Genomic DNA, 19,093 nt, shown 5'->3' with positions numbered 1-19,093 from the left:
TGTACGAGGAGAACAGCAGAAGTAAGAGTTCAGAGTTTTACTGAGAAGCTTTGTGATGGATCAGAGGAGTTCACAGGTTGATCAGCTGATGGGACCCAAAGCTCTCACTCAGTGCAAACTAGAGACCAACAGGAACATGGCTAAAATTCTCTATTTTCTCTGATTATTATGAAGGAACAAGTTTAGAAAACATGATCTGAGGTCTCCTCTGATTACCTCTGCTGATGTCACCTTCTGGAGACTCGTCACTGTTCACTGATGAAGAGCCTTCAGGGAAATGATGGTCTCACTGCAGAGCATCTTCTGTGTAGTTCATGTTTCATTTTCATAATTATAAAAACATCCAAGACCTGCAACGTCTAGAGGTCCTAATGAGGAGCAGAGCTGAATACTGTCCCACATCCAGATATCTCCATTAGCTCAGAGAGCAGGGTGTTCCTCATGGACAGAGATGTTCCTGACTGACAGAGATGTTCCTCAGAGAGGAATGCTCTCCACTCAACATCATGGTTGTCATGGAAATAAGTTCAACCACATGTGATAGGATCAGCGCTGCGGCAGCAGAGTTAATCCTCATTGTTCTCACTGTGAAGTTAATCAAAACCCGCCTAAAACCTAAAGGGACTCAGATGTTCTGAAGAAGGAGCGGAAAGGAAGACCTTTAAAAGTCCAGAAGAGATAAGAATAACATTTAAGCAGCTTTTTATTTCTTACGTGTTCCAGCTTTAGCTTCATCGGTTTAACTCAGGGTTTAACACATGAAAAAGGTCCAGTTCCCTAAACCACCTCTGCTGCCCCGGTTCTGTTCCTTCCAGCTCTGCAAACACATGTTAAAACTCAAAACCTTGGCTAGAGAGACTCATCATCTAGATCTGAACATCTAGAGCTCAAATAATAAACACCAGGTTATTAAATCAGATCCGATGACCTCAGTTACTGACCCAGATCCATCTCAGAACCATCAAATCATAGAACTTTCTATAAATTTTTGCATTGATGTAGAAATCAGTCAGAGGAACATCTGCCAACGCTTAGAAGACTTTTCAATTTAGCAGGGACATCATCCTGTCTTCAGTGATGCAGCTGCTGCTTCTTAAATGAATTATCAACACATCTTATAGTGAGCAGGTTCTAACACTGTGACCCAAAACGGACCGGTATTCATTGTTTCATTTGTCTGCTTGTGGGGCTCCACGGTGCCTTGCAGCAACAATGTCCTGGGTTCTAATCCTGGCCTGGGGTTATTCAGCATGGAGTTTGCATGTTCTCCTTATGCATGTTTGGGTTCTCTCTGGGTTCTCTGACTTCCTCCCACAATCCCAGAACCTGACTATTGGGTTAACGGGTCTCTTTCAATTGCCCTGTGAGCATTGAGGACCTGTCCAGGGTGAACCCCGGCTCTCAGTGCCCACCAGAGACATCAGCTCACCATGCACTGTTAGCAGGTGTAGATGGATGGATCACAGAACAGCTACCACATAAAGTCCAGACCCAGAGCAATGATGACCAAAATTAAGAAAGTTCTTGATTTACTATTCCATCTATGTTCCAGCCCTAAACAATGTTCCTGAGATATGGATCATGACTGAAAGGACCAGAACCTGGGTCCAAGCAGCTGGAATGAGTTTCCTCTGTAGGGTGGTCAGGTTCTGCCTTGGAGATGAGGGGAGGAGCTCCAACATCCAGCAGGAGCTCAGAGTAGATCTACGACTCCTCTGCATAGAGATGGAGTTAAGGAGATTCATCTGATCAGGATGGCCTTCTAGATACCTTTTTTGGATATTTTGTGGAGCATTTACTTAAAGTAGCCTCCGGGGTTGGGCTGGGAACATCTGGAGATCCTTCAGGAGGAGCTGGTGTGTCGCTGTGACCCAAATCAGGATGTGTGGACAAACAGATGGACGGACAGATGTCAAAGGGTGATAAAGACAGACAGCCTTCCATACTCGCTGGTTCCTCCATCAGGCCACATGAACATGTGCAACCAATGTCAGGCAGAAGCATGGAACACCCAGCCGTCCTCATAAACCCACTCTGTGACCGTTTCAGGTCCCAGCAAGTTCCAGGGCTACTTCTACTGTGGCTGAATATTACTACGTTATTATTGTCATTACTTGACTGTCAGGGCTGCAAAGGACGGACCTGGTTATTAGATTTTAGCATGATGGCAAATGCTACATAAGTTAGATACTGACTACTAATGAGGACTTCACACAACCACATCTGAAATCAGAAATCATCATTTGGTCTTTCATTATGATGTGATATGTGTGTTGGCCCAGAGTCCCGGAGAACCTGACTTCTTCGAACCTGCTGGGTGCTCCACAGGGATCTGTTCTGGTTCTCTGCAAACTAAGGACAGCAGAAACTAGAGAAATTACTCTTTTTACACTCAGTACGTAACATTTATGAAGGATTGATTAAGGATCCAGCAGAGTTCTGCATGGAATATGTTCTAGAGCTTCTAGAACTGAGTGTTCACCAGAACAATGATCCACTACAGACAGGAGGTCCACAACCTGACTCAGTGGTGCTCCAGGAACAACCTCATCCTGAACACCAGCAAGACCAAGGACGTTATAGTGGACTTTAGGAGGTCCAGGAGGCCTGAATACACTCCTCTCTGCATACAGGGGGAGGTGGTGGAGCGTCTGGACAGCATAAAGTTCCTGGGCATTCACATCTCCTCTGACCTCTCCTGGACTGAGAACACCTCTCACCTGGTGAAGAAGGCCCAACAACGGCTCTTCGTTCTCAGGAAGCTGAAACGGACTGGACTCTCTACTCAGCTGTAGACTCTCTAAGCATCTTGTGCCTCAGTGTGGTATGGGAGCGGCACGGCACAGGAGAGAAAGGACTTAGCACGGGTGGTAAGGACAGCACAGGGGATTGTGGGATGTCGTCCACTGGACCTGGACTCAGTTTATGCTGCTCGAGTCTAGAAAAGGACACATTGCTATAGATCACACCCACCCGGGCAACGCACTGTTTGTCCCACTTCTGTTAGGAAAACGATTTAGAAACAGTTTCTTTCCTAAAGCAGTGAAAGCTGTTGTCACCCTGCAGGCAGACACTAAACATGCTGACAATCAGCCAAACCAGCAGCTCATCTATAGTCTGCTTCAGCACAAGCTGCACTTTATGGAAATACTAAACACTACATGCCTCATTCCATGTACACATGTTCGTTTTCTAGAAGTGTTTTTAATTTATATGTGTGTATGTTTTGAGCCGGGTCTCAGCAAAATGTTATTATGGTGACATGAGGACAATAAAGACTCTTGAATCTCTGAGGGTTAGTGTACCAGAAGTGTTTCCCACTTCAACTGACTCAGTCTTGACCTGCAGCTGTGGGAACATCTGTCTCATCCACGGCTCATCTGCAGCCAGCAAAGAAACAGCAGCAGCTACTGCAGAGATGAACATCTGACATGTTTTTTCTTCTGAAGCTTTCAGAACACGCTGCAGAGAAGATTTCACAGCTGACTGGTGTTTCTGCAGATTTAAGGTCCACCTCAGGCTCTGGTTGGTTCTGTTTCCAGGATAAAATATGGGATTTTATTGTTTCAGGTTTTTTTAAAAATGTCTGTGAAGAAAATTCAAATCAAAAATATGAATCATGTGACCTAAAGACCCCATGTCGGGATTCCAGCTGTGATGTCTGCATGAAGACTTTGGAGATCTTGATGTAGAACTTAGATAGGTTTTCCATGTTTGTTAGTGATCGGATCTTTTTCTGGTTTCACTGAGCAGCAGGGAGGCTCTTCTTATGGATGTGAACCATGCTGGGATGTGAATATGAGCTGGTCTTTGCATGATCTTGATGAGGTCTTCAGGGATCCATGAAGAACACAGCGAGGCCTTCAGGTAGAGTGGTACTGAGCATGTGAAAAGCTGTGGGGATATGTGTCCTGCAGGCTATTCTGTCAGTCTGTCACCAGGGTTCCTGGAACCTGATGATGTGATGAAAACATGCAGGAGACTGGACCTCCAGGACCAAATCCGCCCATTTAGAGCATGGTGAGGCTGCAGTAGTGTTCCAGGATGTGGGGTAAACACTGAGTGCAGCAACATCATGATTAGCTTGATTCTGAAGCATCTAATCTGACATGTTCTGATTGATTGTTGAGAACATCCAGAGCGTAGCAGGTTCTTAAAGCCCAAAGAAGGTGAGCATGCAGAGAGTTTGTTGTCCCCGTGGCTACACCCTGAGGTTAATGCAGAAGAACAGATCTGCCTCTGAGATGTCAGTGAACCCTTTCTGCATTATCGTAGTGTTAACCTGCCTAGTAAACCCGGCACTGGATCAGGAGCCTCCAGTAAGGAGGGTGTGGTGATCTAGATCAAAGCTGCTGGTCGTTCTTCCCACGTCAGCTTTTCAGTGAAGCAGCCCCTGACCAGACAAGGCGGAGGCTGGTTGGAGCTTTAATTGGGTACATACAATCCTTTCAGTTCTCAATGCAGTCTGATGTCCTGAGCAGTAATCAGAATCAGCTTTATTTTCTTCCAGAAGCTACAGCTGGAGAGAGCTTCACATTGGAAGAGTTGCCATGTGTTTCTGTTTGTGGTTCCTCAGAGCAGTCCGGTTTGTTCTGTGATACACAGACTCACATGTGGTCTGTTTTTTTCCTCCTCAGATAGATGAGGATCCTGCAGATCTAATGATCAGAGATCCATTACTGATGGAGGCCTTGTTGGACCACATCCTGCCGTCTGACTGGACGGAAACTGGAGCTGAATCTAGAAAATCTTTGTTGACAGGATTTCACCCAAGTTATGACTGTTAGGAGTTCCTGTTTTCTCCACGGACAGTGAACGCATCACCTCACTGCTTCTCTACCTGCCTCAGAACAGCAGCTGGACAGCAGCAAAGCACTCTGGGAAATCTTGGCTATGGCTGGGGATGTAGAAAAGGTCGGACCTGTTCCTGCTGCTGTCAGATCGATGGTTTAAATGGCCTCATGATGGCGCTATGACGGCTGAGAGCCTGAATCAGAGGTTCTCACATGAATATACAACCAGCCTGTGCATGTGTGTGTCCTCAGGATTTAACACAGAAATCACGTCCTACATGAGGCACGGACACGCAGATCTAGGTCACAGCTGTTCCCGACAGTACCACCTCCCCCCCCCCTTCCTTCTCTTCCTCAGCTCAGCTTGCTTCCCTCTTGCCTGACCTTGGAGGAGGACACCAAGAAGGAGAAGAATCCTTTGTGCTCAGGTGTTGCAGACAGAAGCCACGGGTAAAACCCAAACCTTTCAGCTTCGGACAGAATTCCTAAATGTTCCATGAATCCAGGTTCAAGTCCAGATGCAGGAATCATCTGGTTGCTATCTGGACTGTCTAGCCTGGTTCAGTTTATGTAGAACTGATTCATGAAGCCTTCAGATCACCATTACAGAACTCTTTCAGCCAGTCATAAACCTAATCCACAACCCCAGAACTCTTTACAGTTGTACCGAATCAGCTACTCTTCCTTTACTCTGGAACAGTTTTCCAGTTTTTTTTCAGCACGGCTTTTCCAGAGCTCAGCCCCTGAGATCTCCGGCTGTGTGATGAAGCTCTGGTAAATGACAGGTTCTGATTCTGAGACCGGTTGCTGCTGCTAAAACATTTAAAACAAATTCTAAACTTTCAGTCTAAAATCAAATATCCAGCAAATTTAACCTAGACGTGCAGGAACCATTTATAGAACTGTTCCAGTGGGTTCTCTACAGGTTCTGTGTTCAGGTGTTCTGATTCTACCTGAAGTTGGTTTAAATGATGATCTTTGTCCCTCTCCATGCACCTTGGAAGTAGGTGAAGCTGTGCCAGAAAGATTTGGATCACAAAGAGGGTTCTGCACAGGAACAGTATTGGATTAGCTGGGGAACACAGTGGTCCCAGCAGGTTCCACCCTCTGGGCCAGTTGAGGGCTGATGGAGTTGGTGTTGAATGTGTAGAGCTTTGACGGCAGGATGAAGGTTCTGTAAGGTTGAAAGCTGCTGGGAACTTTGGGTTTCACCTCCTCTGCCTCTTGAAGGCACTGGGTGAGGTGGAGTTCTTCCAGGCATCTGCTCAGCTGATTTTAAACTGGACTCCCTCTCAGGGACAGATGTCTGAGTGCAGGTGTCTAGGATTTGGACTGTTCTGCAAGAAGTGGAGCATCTGATGGGTTTTAGATCATTGCTGAAATATTTAGGTCCTGACTGATGTAAACCCAACGAGCCTAAGGCGTTAAACCAGAGCTGGTGATGAAGATGATGGACTCACAATTGGGTTGCATGTCTAAAGATCTCCGTCTTAATGTGGAGAGACTGATGTGTTGTTGGTTCTACCTGGTAATGGACCCATCAGACCACAGAGGTTGAAACGGCTGATCTGTCAGCAGGTTAGATCCTGTAGGATGTTATTTGATGGCGTCATCTGATCTATTTACAGTCAGGATGCATTTAAAGTTCTTCTTCATGTTAAATGTTTCGGGTTCAGCAGAACAGCCACAGTGGAACCACAGAAACAGCTGATGTTCTGCATTCTGCTGCAGGTTCTACTCAGCGCCTCTCTCTGTGTGTCTGCAGGCGGCGCTCGCAATGGCTACACCACATCAGTGGATGGGGAGGAGGGGGGAGGAGAGGAGGAGGAGGAGGAGGAGGAGGGAGGAGAGGCGGATGGAGGGGAAGGAGGACGAGATGAGGTAGAGGAGAAGGATGCAGAGTGGGACGAGGAGCTGGATGGACAAAATGAAGGAGGTGTGAGGATGACGAGAACAGACACGCTTCACTCCACCACGAGTTCCACTGGGACACAGAGAAGAAGAGGACAACATGCTAAGAAACAAGTAAGAGAACACGCTAACATCAGCTGAGAGAACACGCTCAGATACAGTCTACAAAACACTTATTCTGGGTTTGGAGAACAGAAACCATCAAATCTGACCGAGCTTATTTGAAGTTCTGAGCTGCAAACCAATTACTTTTCTGATCAGAACCGATCCAGCTAAAAATAAAACCTGTTCTGCTAACTTCAGGTTTATAATGGTGCTGGTTCTACTGAACCAATGGTAACAATGAAATAAAATGAGAAAAGAAGTTCTGGTGGTCATGAGATGAAATATGCAGCTAAACCTCCAAGTTCTTGACCATTAGTTCCTAAAGAACCTCTGAAGAACCCGTCAGTGTTTACTTTGTTCCAATAAACCTTCTCATTAGGAGGATCTGTTGAATCTTCACCCTGCAGCAGATGTGCTCAGGTGTTTGCAAAACAGCATTGTTGCTATGGAAACTGATGATGTCACCTTCCTCCTCAGGTGCAGGGCAGTAACCAGGTCCAGCGAGCCCCACGGGCGTTGTTCTGTCTGAAGCTCAACAACCCAATCAGACGTGCCGCGCTTCACATCGTCGAGTGGAAGTATCCTTTGACCAATCAGCTGCGAGGACTTTTCACCATATAAACATGTTCCCATGGTTACCAGTTGTACAAATACGTTTGATCTCAGTAGAGTTCTGAAATAAAGCCCAGTTCAGTCCAGTTTAGACCTTGTCCTTTCCTAAGAATCCCAGCAGAGACAGAGTGACTGAATGAAGTGAACGAATGAATTCTGCTGAGCTTGATGAACATGCTGAGAACATACAGGGTCTCTGAGGGCGGCCATGACAGGTTCATCTCACAAAATGCTGAGGCACTGGTTGCTATGGTGATTACACTTTTTCACGTCATCAAACAGAACCACAGAGAAGAATTTAAGCCTCAAACCAACAGTCACTGTCTGGAAGTTAAACAGAACCATCTGATACGGGCCAGCTGAATGCTGTCTCACAACACAAACCCAACCATCTGATTGGTTAACCTGCAGACTGAGCCTGCTGCAGGGAAGGCGTGGGATGAGAGATCCAATAAATGTATGATGTCTGCAGCTCATCACCATGAAGCAAACATATTCATGAAATAATTACAAACCATTTTTAATGTTCTAATTATTTATTAATTTAAGATAAAGATTGATGAATTTATTTGAAGCATGGATCTCAGGTTTTATTAATATTTTCATCATCCAATGTCAATTTTGGGACTTCTCAGTTTGATGAATTGTCTCACCTTTGACTTTTCATACTGGCTGCAGTCCAAATGGTTCCCATTATAGGTTTCTGCTTGTGTGACATGTTTAAATTTGAACCGAAGGTCAGCTGTACCCAGGTTTGAGGCGTGTTCCTCAGATGACGGACCTGGTACCGTTTCTTTCTGTCAAAGTGACGGAACGGCTGCCCGACCCAGAGCAGAGGGACAGATTGTCTCTGTCTGAGGCACCGAGCAGTTTCTACTTTACTGGATCGGCTTAATGAACTCAGGCCAGAAGTTGTGTCTGACCACTACTGCTGGACAATTAGTAATAAATCATAGATGAAATTTTAGGCCTACATTTTTCCTCACAAACAGGCCCATTTAAGACAGATATTCCTGCCTGTAATTTAACAGTTGGAAGGCCCAGTCCCGGGCCACACCTTGGGCCTGGACAACTAACCCGGTTGTCCCACCCGTTGGCAGCTGTGTCCTCACATGTAGATCTTTATGGGTCTGTGGTGTTTCCTGTAGGAGTTCTGACAGGTTAAATGGAACCTTCAGGTCCAGTTTTTACAGAACCATCTAGAGCTGAAATTTACTGGGAGTGAATGAGAGTGTGGGTGTGTCTTTCTGCACTCTAGGCTCTGATTGGTCAGAAAACTGTAGGTCCTCCAGCAGAGGGAGACAGCCTGGCTGGATGGAGACAGAACACCTATGATTGGATGGAGAAGCCTGGCATGTGGAGATTAGGCTGGGACCATGAAAGGAGGTTGAATCCAAAACGTTCAGAATACTTCACTGGGTCAGAACCATCATCACACGCTAAGCATAAATGAAAACTTTAAATTATGGTTCTGAAGGACAAGATGACTGAGCTAAGGAGGTCCAAACAGGGCTGCAGGCAGAATCTCTGCGTGTGTGTGTGGGGGTGATCTATGAACACATAGAACATGAAACTAGATCAGATGTATGAAAATAGATGTTTGGTGTTTCCAGATGTTGATTCTTCCTTCCTGTGGTTCTTTAAGCTTCCTGAACATGTTTCTCAGACCATTCGATATCTTCATCCTCTTAGCGATCTTTGCAAACTGCGTGGCTCTAGGAGTTTCCAAACCATTTCCTGAAGATGACTCCAACTCCACCAACCATGATCTGGTAAGTTCAAACACTATCCTGGGTGTGAGAGCAGAATAAAGCTCCAGGCTGTTCTCAGCTGGAGCTGTGGAGGCAGCGATCCAGGATAAACGCTGAAGCAGCACATGATTGACAGATCTGTGATCAGTTCTGAGGACTTTCTGCTCTGTTGCTTCAACTCTCTCTCTCTATTGTCTGTGTTGGTGTCTCTCCACCTTCGTTTACAGTTGGACTGAGCTTGTTGTCCACGCAGTCACTTCCTTTTGGGGTGATGTCTGCACCTCGCTCAGAGCTTCAGATTCCAGTTTGATCTGAAGATGAAATCGTAGCTGTAGTTGTTCATTATTTCCTCTACCCACTGAGTCATCTTTCATCCTTCATACCTTCAGCTCCAGCTACACTTCCTGTCCATGTTCTTCTTCTAACAGTACTGAACCCGTTCCTCCATCCTGATTTTCAGCCTCGCCCTCTGTTTCTCAGGGGTTAGGTGGGGGGAGCTTTGAGTTTCAGTTGACTCTGTTCTGCTTTCTGGTTTTAATGGATCCTGATCTGTGTTTTAGGAACAAGTGGAGTATGTCTTCCTCATCATCTTCACCATAGAGACCTTTCTGAAGATCCTGGCCTACGGCCTGGTGATGCACCCCAGCTCCTACATCCGCAATGGCTGGAACCTTCTGGACTTTGTTATCGTCATTGTGGGGTAGGAAAGCCTGAAGGTTTCTGTCGCCCTTTCAGTTCTCTGATTTTTCTGTCTGGTTCTTTGTGTAAGTCCTGGTTCTGTTATTGAATTCCAGGTTCTGTCCTCTTCTAACCGGAAACTTTACTGGATTCTATGTGTTAGACCAACACAAAGCAGTTTATAACTTGAAAGTGGAGGAAAATGATTTTATAAATAAAACTGCAAAGTTTGGCATTCAGCCCCCTTTACTCTGGTGCCCCTTAGTAAACCTTCAGAATCTCAGTTCAACTGCAGCTGTTCTGTTTGCTGGCCTCAGAGGTTCTTTAGAGAAGCATCATGAAGACCAAGGACCACAGCAGACAGGTCAGGGAAAAAGTTCTGGTTCAGTTTAAAACAGGGTTAGGTTCTACAACAACATCCCGAGCTTTAAACATCTCCCAGGGCTCTGTTCAATCCATCATCTGAACATGGAGAGGATGGGCCTACAGCAAACCTACCAAGACATAGACATCCACCTAAATTGACAGGCTGGAGAAGGAGAGCATTAATCAGAGGAGTCAAGAGGACCATGGTAACTCTGGAGGAGTTGCAGAGATCAGTAGCTCAGGTGGGAAAATATGCCAACAGGACAACTATTAGTTGATGGAGCTAAATCTAGAACAACCCTGGAAGAAAATCTGTTAGAGGCTGCAGAAGGGCCTAGTCAAAGTCCAGAACTAAATCCAACTGAGAATCTGTGGTAAGACTTGAAAACTGGTGTTCACAGATGTTCTCCATCCAATCTGACTGAGCTTGAGCTGTTTTACAAAGAAGAAACAGTAAACAATAAAGTAAGTCTGTAGATGTTCAAAGCTGGAGACACACCCCAAAACACCCGCAGCTGGCCCTACAGACAAAGGTGGTTCTACAGAGTTCTGAATCAGGGAACTGAAAATAAATGCATGCCACACTTTTCAAATTTTCAAAAATGTTGAAAACCAGGAATTATCTCTCTTTAATTCCCATTTCTACACTGAGTGGTGCAGAACTGGGAAGTTCTTGGTTCAATGTGGGAGAGTTCAAGGGTGTGAGTAGGTTTGCAAGGCTCTGTTTCTGTCTAAGAACTGGTGCTGGTTCTGTTTAAATGGTGTAACCCATTTGTCTAAAGAATCAAGGACTTTGGAGTGACCAGAATCCTTCAGCTCAGCAGTGTGACATCCTACAGCAGTGAAGATGGTGTGATCTAAATCATAGACGGCAATAATCCAGACTCGGGAGAACCCGTGGCTCAGCCCTGCACTTGATGATGGCTCAGATTCAGGATTTTCACTGGATCAAAGGAGACAGCAGCTCTACAAATGAAATCCTGCTGCAGAATCAGGTCATGTGAAACAGATTCACCATTAGTTAGACGCAGGGAGAAGACTGAGCCGGCCATCAGCCAGGTCACAAAGAGCACCCAGATCAGAGCAGAACATAAAGAGGCTGGTGGGAACACAGCTGGAGGTCTCTGACGAGTTCAGAGGTTTCTTTAGATGATCAAACTCTGGTATCAATTCAGAACATAATGTCCACCTTGGACAAAATTAGTGGCATCAAAGTCTGCAGCTCCACTTTGACTTCATCAGGTTTATCAGTTCAAGGGTGTGAGTAGGTTTGCAAGGCTCTGTTTCTGTCTGAGAACTGGTGCTGGTTCTGTTTAAATGGTGCAACCCATTTGTCTAAAGAATCAAGGACTTTGGAGTGACCAGAAACAATATTGGGTCTTACAAATAAAGGGAAACTTGTTGCAGCTGCTGGTTCTCCTCTTGGGTACACCTGCTGCAGAACGTTCTCTGTGCTTGTTGGTGTCCTCGCTGCAGGACAGGAGACATGAGTGGACATCCTCAGAGCAATGATGACGCTGATAGTGATAAAGCCTGTTGTCATGGTAACACTGCCTGAGGATGCTTTGTTCCACTGCAATGCAGAAGAGACAGTGATGGATCTTCAGGAGTTTGCTTTATGCTTCTTCTCTGTTTCACAGAACTTCACAGAATGAAGGTATTCGTGTTTGGAGATGTCAGAGTTACTGAGATCAACATCAGGACAGGAGATCCCTGCTGTCCTCGCTCACATATTTAAATCACTTTTAAAGACCTGATAGTTGGTTTGTGAAAGTTGGACGTTGTTCACCCCCTTGGTTAACTCCAGCTGCATTAAACAGTGTTTATAAATCAGCCTTCATGGACAGAAGCCACAAGCAGGAGTTCCATCTGCATTCTTGGTCTAGCGCTTCTCCTGGTCTCTGATCCTGTCTGTGGTGTTCATGGACAGGATGTCTACAGATGGACCAGAGCTTCGCTGTGATAATGAGGGTGTTGCTGTGATCGGTGGTAAAGAGCTGAAAGGATTTCTAACTCTTTGCAAGTCCTGAGTTTTATTCAGCCACTAACTCATATCTCTGTCCTCAGTGATTCGTGGAAGCTGACTGCTGTTCTCCTGCTCTCTGATCCTGAGTTACTGAATAAACCTTTTAACTTTTCACTTTGTTTGGCTGAATTTGGGTTCTCTGTCTCAGGCCGTGATACTGAAAGACGTTTTCTCTTTAGGGTGGTCAGGTTCTGCCTCAGAGAAAAGAATAATACCTCATTGTTCTGGCAGAGCTCAGAGTAGAGCTGCTGCTGCTCCTCCAAATGTAAAGAAATCAGCTGAGGTGGTTCATCTGATCAGGATGGTCCTGGATGCTTGTTCTGGTGGGACGGTTTATTGCTTGTTACCTTGGAACATGTTAGGATCCTGCAGGATGAGAATGTCTGCATTTCCTACCTGGTCCTATGAACTCCACAAACTGATCACAGAGAAGTGATGGATCAATGGATGGACAGATGGTTCTGTTGCATAGATGTGCTTTACTTGGTGCTTTGGGACTTCAACTTGCATCAAACATGCTTCAGAAACCAGAGTCTTGACATGACGCATCTTCTTTTGCTGTAATTCTTCCCAGTCTGTCGTAAAGAACAGAAAACTGGGAACATTGGGACATCTGGATGAAAAACCTTTGAAAACTGACTCCTCCTTCCTAGTTTTGTCCCAGATCAACCCACATCTTCAGAAACACAAAATCAAACTAAAGTCTCACTGTTTGTCTTCTGTGTTTTTTCTTTTATTTGCAGGTTATTCAGCGTTGTCCTGGAGACGATGACTCATAAGTCAAGCGGTGAGCAGGCGACCACCCATCACATGCCAGGAAAACCTGGAGGTCTGGATGTCAAAGCTCTGAGGGCATTCAGGGTGCTGCGACCCCTGAGACTGGTTTCTGGAGTCCCCAGTGAGTTTAATGGACTGGGAACTAATTGGATGGTGTGTATCCTACATTTGTTCAGCTCTGTGTGTCCAATCAGGTCTGCAGATCGTCTTGAACTCTATCATGAAGGCCATGGTTCCTCTACTTCACATCGCTCTGCTGGTTCTCTTCGTCATCATCATCTACGCCATTATCGGCCTGGAGCTCTTCATTGGACGTATGCATAGGACCTGTTACTACATCAGGACAGGTACCACACACGCCAAGTCCACTCCAGTCACATCTGTAATCATTCTCATCCCAGGAGCTCCACAGTAATTCATGAAAACCTTCAATCAGAAGGATTAGTTTGGGCAAATATTTTAAATTCCAGAATGGATGCTGAGAGTTAATGTAACTGTGAAGTGTCATCTCTGCAGTCCAGATATTGAAATGTTGGCAGTAGGTTTTCGTCCATATTATTTACCCAGAGAGTTCACCAGTGTTATTTTGGCAACAGTTTACATTCCACCTTTAGCTGTTGCTGACACTGCATGTGATGCCATCAGCTCAGTTGTTGCTAAGCTACGGAGACAACATCCCAATGCTTTTGTGGCAATTTCTGGTGATTTTAACCATGCTTCACTCTCTGCTACACTTCCAACGTTTCAACAGTTTGTCAGCTGCTCTACCAGAGAAAACAAAACATTGGATTTGTTTTATGCAAATGTCAAGGACTCAAACATCTCTACAGCAAGACCTCCTCTAGGCAAATCAGATCACAATCTTGTTTTTTTTAATATAAGCCCCTTGTTCAGAGGCAACCTGTAATAAAGAGGACTGTGAGAAAATGTTCACAGGAAGCTGAAGAAGCTCTGCAAGGTTGCTTTGGGACGCACTGTGAGAGGACATCAATGCCATGACTGAGTGTGTAACCGACTATATAAACTTCTGTGTGGATAACATCATCCCCACCAGAACCGTGAGATGCTTCCCCAATAACAAACCTTGGATCACCAGTGACCTGAAGGACCTGCTTAACAAGAAAAAGAGCCTTCAGAGAAGGAGACAGAGAATTATTGAGGAGTTTACAGAAGCAACTTAAAGTCCAGATAAGAGACAGCAAGGAGGTGTACAAGAAGAAGCTGGAGAGCAGCTCCAGCAAAACAATATCAGAGATGTGTGGACAGGGATGAAGAAGATCACAGGCTTCAAGCAGAAGGATGATCAGACCGATGAAGGTCTGGACAGAGCCAATGAACTGAACACATTCTTCAATAGGTTCAGTTCAGAAACAAGCTCAGCATCCTCCTCTCCTGCTCACAGCCAAACAGACATTCCACCTTCCTTTGACCCACAGCTGTCCAGTAACACCTCAAATGTTTTATGTTCCACCTCAGCCATGGACCTTCTGCTTCTACATGTTTGCCTTCAACCATATCAGAAGATGCTGATGCTTCCTTTGCTTCCTCCTTCTACCTGTGTGTCTCAAGAAGTCAGGTGAAGAGACAACTGGAGAGACTGAATCGGAATAAGGCTGCAGGTCCAGATCATGTCAGCCCTAGAGTCCTGAAGGTCTGTGCAGAGCAGCTCTGTGGGATTCTGCAGCACCTCTTCAACCTTAGCCTGGCCCAGAAGAAGGTTCCGGTGTTGTGGAAGACCTCCTGTCTTGTTCCGGTACCAAAGAAAACTCACCCATCAGTCCTCAATGACTATAGACCTGTTGCCCTAACATCCCACATAATGAAGGTCCTAGAGAGACTCCTGTTGGCCCACCTGAGTAAGCAAACAGTAAACCATCAGGACCTCCTTCAGTTTGCTTATCGTTGTGGAGTTGGAGTTGAAGATGCCATCATACACCTGCTTCAACAAACCCACTGTCATCTGGACAAAGCCAGCAGCACTGTGAGGATCATGTTCTTTGATTTCTCCAGAACATTTAATACAATCCAACCTGATTTGCTTTGTCAGAAACTCCAGAAGACTCAGGTGGAGGCCTCAACAATCTCCTGGATCAAAGACTACCTGACAAACAGACCACAGTTTGTGAGACTGAAGGGTTATGAGTCTAACCAGGTAGTCAGCAGCACAGGAGCACCACAGGGGACGGTACTCTCACCATTCCTTTTCACTCTGTACACCTCAGACTTCCAGTACAAGACAGACTCCTGTCATCTGCAGAAATACTTGGATGATTCTGGAGTTGTTGGTGGATCAGAGATGGACAAGAAGCTGAGTACAGGACGGTGGTGGACCGCTTTGTGGCATGGTGTGGAAACAATCATTTCATTTTGAACGTGAATAAAACAAAGAAGATGATTGTAGATTTGAAGAGAAACAGGAATAAGTCAAAAACTATTTCTATCATGGGAGAAGAAGTGGAGGTGGTGGAGGAGTATAAATACCTCGGTGTTCACCTGGACAACAGACTAGAGTGGAGATGCAACTGTGAAGCCATCTACAAGAAGGGACAGAGCAGACTGTACTTCTTGAGGAAGATTAGGACCTTTGGTGTTTGCAGCAAGATGCTGCATATCTTCTATGAGTCTGTTGTGGAAAGTCTGATCTCTTCTACCATCATCTGCTGGGGAAGCAGCATCAGAACCGGGGACTTAAAAAAGCTCAACAAGCTAATAAAGAAAGCTGGTCTGTTCTGGAGACTCCTCTGGAACATCTGGAGATCATTGTGGAAAGACAGATTCTTCATAAAATGAAGAACATTATGGAGAACCCTGAGCATCCTCTTCATGAGACTGTCCTACAACAACAGAGTGTCTTCAGTCAGAGGCTTCTTCAGATCTGCTGTAAGACGGAGCGCTACAGGAGATCCTTCCTGCCCACAGCCATCAGCATCTACAACGTCTCTTTGAGGAAACCTTCATAATATGAGCTACAACAACATTTAATTTACCTTTGGGATTAATAAAGTATTTTTGAATTGAATTTGAGAGGATAAAGACCACAGTGGTCTATGACCCAGTGATGCAACATTCACTTAGTTCGTCTCTTTATGAGATCTTTAGCAGGTTTTGTTCTAGTAGTTGAGATAAAAACCAAGAAAGTAAACATCCAGTATTTTTAATTTAAGACCCCTTCACTCTGGGTGAAGATCCTGCTCAGCTACCAAACTTACCCAACATCTGGCAGTTCATTAAGATGTTCAGCACTGTCCTACACTCTCACAGGAATCTACAGGTTAAAAACCTCTTCCCACGTTGATCCTACCAGCCCCCTGACACTACCCCTAAGCTCCACCCAGGATCCCGAAGCAGCCACTGCAATAATAAACCTCAAGGTCCTCAGACTTCCTCCAATCATCCATTCATGAGTGAGGAAGGGTTTGCTGTGTTCCTGAAGACCAACCATGACTATGCTAAGAACATCCAAGTTCTGGCTGAGTCTAAGTTCTAAGACTTTATCTAAAGTGAAGGGGTTGACTTTATTTTCAGTGGTATTGTCTCCTCATGGTGTTGTCTCTTGAGTGAGTTACCTGCTCCTGATTAGTCTTCTTGTTTCCAGATAATTTCGTGGAGGATGATCCGGTGCCGTGTGCATTTGCCGGACACGGCCGTCAGTGCATTGTGAACGGTTCTGAGTGTCGGGGGAGGTGGGATGGTCCCAATGGTGGAATCACCAACTTTGATAACTTCTTCTTTGCCATGCTGACGGTGTTCCAGTGCATCACAATGGAGGGATGGACCGATGTTCTGTACTGGGTATAAACATACCGCCCTTCGGTTCTCCTGCTGTCCTCAGAGGTACAACCAGGTCTTCATGATTCCTCTGTGTCCTCCTGGTCTCTCTCTGCAGATGAACGATGCCATTGGCTTTGAGCTGCCGTGGGTTTACTTCGTCAGTCTGGTGATTTTTGGCTCCTTCTTTGTTCTGAACCTGGTTCTGGGAGTTCTCAGCGGGTCAGTTCATCTCTCAGAAATAAAAATCTAGAACTGCATGAGAATTAATCTCTGACTGAATGTTGTTTGAACATTTCAGAGAGTTCAGTAAGGAGAGGGAGAAGGCAAAGGCTCGAGGAGATTTCCAGAAGCTCCGGGAGAAGCAGCAGATGGAGGAGGATCTATGCGGATACATGGACTGGATCACACAGGCGGAGGACATGGATGAACTGGATGAGGACGGAAACCCAAGTAAGTCAGACCTATTGTAATGGGCTGGATGTTTTCCTCAGGTTTCATCCTTCAGCTCAGCAGTGTGACATCCTACAGCAGTGAAGATGGTGTGATCTAAATCATAGACGGCAATAATCCAGACTCGGGAGAACCCGCGGCTCAGCCCTGCACTTGATGACGGCTCAGATTCAGGATTTTCACTGGATCAAAGGAGACAGCAGCTCTACAAATGAAATCCTGCTGCAGAATCAGGTCATGTGAAACAGATTCACCATTAGTTAGACGCAGGGAGAAGACTGAGCCGGCCATCAGCCAGGTCACAAAGAGCACCCAGATCAGAGCAGAACATAAAGAGGCTGGTGGGAACACAGCTGGAGGTCTCTGACGAGTTCAGAGGTTTCTTTAGATGATCAAACTCTGGTATCAATTCAGAACATAATGTCCACCTTGGACAAAATTAGTGGCATCAAAGTCTGCAGCTCCACTTTGACTTCATCAGGTTTATCATACAGTGATTCCTCCAGAGAAGGGCAGGAGGACTGCAACAAACTGACTCTCTGAGCAATTCTGTCAAGAACCGGGTCAGCCTGTCAAGAAGAACGGAAAACTGAAGGTCTCCCTTAAACTTTCCTCCATCTGTGGTTTCCACATCCAGAACCACTGTACTCTGAGTGGACCAGACTCTGCTTTAGTGGGTGGGTGTTGATGTTCTCAAACTGTCAGGATTCAGGTTCTTACATGCTTGGTTCTGATGAGAACACAACATGCTGATGGTGTGAAACATCTATGTTTCTGCTCATCGTGTGGTCTCTGTGATCTTCACGAACAGAAAAATATCATTGTCCTTATTACTGGAGGGGAAAAGGGTCTGGTTGGATCATCCATCCATATGTTTATCCGTCCGTCCGTCCGTCTGTCCGTCCATCCATGGTCACAGGTCCAGGACCTCTTCTAGGCTTATTCCAGCTGCTTGGACCCATGATCAGGTTAATTCATTCATGATCCATATTTTAGACCGTAGGTGATTCTGGAACATAAACTGAAAGCCTGGCTTTGAGGCTCAGCCCCTTCTTCACCATGACATACAGACGCCTGCTCCACAACCACACCATCAGTCCCTGCCTATGAACACTGCAAAGAGGAGAAGGAGCAGAACCTGGGAGAGTCCAACCTGCACTGGAAACAAGCTCAGTGCAGGATTCATTTGGAAGGTATTTCCATCACTGCAGGATGGTTCTGTAATGTTGTCTCTGTTTCTTCCTGTGTGTCTCAGGGCCGTCCCTGGGGGATCTGTCCGATAAGAAGAGGAAGTTCGGATGGTTCAGTCACTCTAATGACACTCACGGTGAGTCGGTCCCAGATCAAATGATCCAGAACACGAACATCGCTGGAAACCAGCTCCTGCACTCCTACACAATATTCCAACACAGAGGCTTCACTGAGCTTAATGTAAATCACGTTAATGCAAAACAATATTTATCTTGTCTCTCTCTGTCCTCTTGTCGCTGTCTGATAGCGAGTCTTCCAGCGAGTGAAACGGCTTCAGAGAACACGGAGAACATAGATGAAGAGCACACCAACTGCTGCCAGGCCTGCAGGTAACTTGTTTTTTTCTGGTATTTGTTTTTCATTTCCAGGTGAAACCAGATATTTCCATCCAGCCGGTTTTGTTCCTGACAGTGTGACATGAAATCAGACCAAACATCTCCAATTTCAGGTCAGATCGGATTAAAAACAATTTTCCTATTTGATGAATTTTAGAATAATAACATTTCCTCAGAATTGAATCCAGGCATTCCTTCGTGATACGTTGGGGATACATGTTGAAGCTCTATTGCTCACAGTAGTTTGCTGGAATTTTGGCCCATTCC

The 19,093-nt window shown here is 45.5% G+C and overlaps 1 protein-coding gene across 4 annotated transcripts in view; it reads left to right on the top strand.

Annotated features, from left to right (window-relative positions):
• Nucleotides 1-19,093, top strand: part of cacna1fb (calcium channel, voltage-dependent, L type, alpha 1F subunit) — a 55,461-nt gene that overhangs the window by 226 nt on the left and 36,142 nt on the right. For all 4 annotated transcript variants that reach the window (XM_047365683.1, XM_047365693.1, XM_047365675.1 and 1 more), the window contains exons 1-12: nt 1-21; nt 6,559-6,818; nt 7,287-7,387; nt 9,088-9,193; nt 9,733-9,872; nt 12,986-13,140; nt 13,214-13,366; nt 16,615-16,811; nt 16,906-17,009; nt 17,089-17,240; nt 18,496-18,567; nt 18,739-18,820. The exon at nt 1-21 is cut by the window's left edge and continues 226 nt beyond it. In XM_047365683.1, the coding sequence (XP_047221639.1) occupies nt 1-21; nt 6,559-6,818; nt 7,287-7,387; nt 9,088-9,193; nt 9,733-9,872; nt 12,986-13,140; nt 13,214-13,366; nt 16,615-16,811; nt 16,906-17,009; nt 17,089-17,240; nt 18,496-18,567; nt 18,739-18,820 (1,543 nt within the window). The remainder of the gene's footprint in view (nt 22-6,558; nt 6,819-7,286; nt 7,388-9,087; nt 9,194-9,732; nt 9,873-12,985; nt 13,141-13,213; nt 13,367-16,614; nt 16,812-16,905; nt 17,010-17,088; nt 17,241-18,495; nt 18,568-18,738; nt 18,821-19,093) is intronic.

This window comes from Girardinichthys multiradiatus, chromosome 1, assembly GCF_021462225.1.
Source record: "Girardinichthys multiradiatus isolate DD_20200921_A chromosome 1, DD_fGirMul_XY1, whole genome shotgun sequence".
Lineage (NCBI taxonomy): Eukaryota > Metazoa > Chordata > Actinopteri > Cyprinodontiformes > Goodeidae > Girardinichthys > Girardinichthys multiradiatus.
Note: the sequence above shows the minus strand (reverse complement) of the source record. Positions and strands in the feature narration are given on the sequence as shown.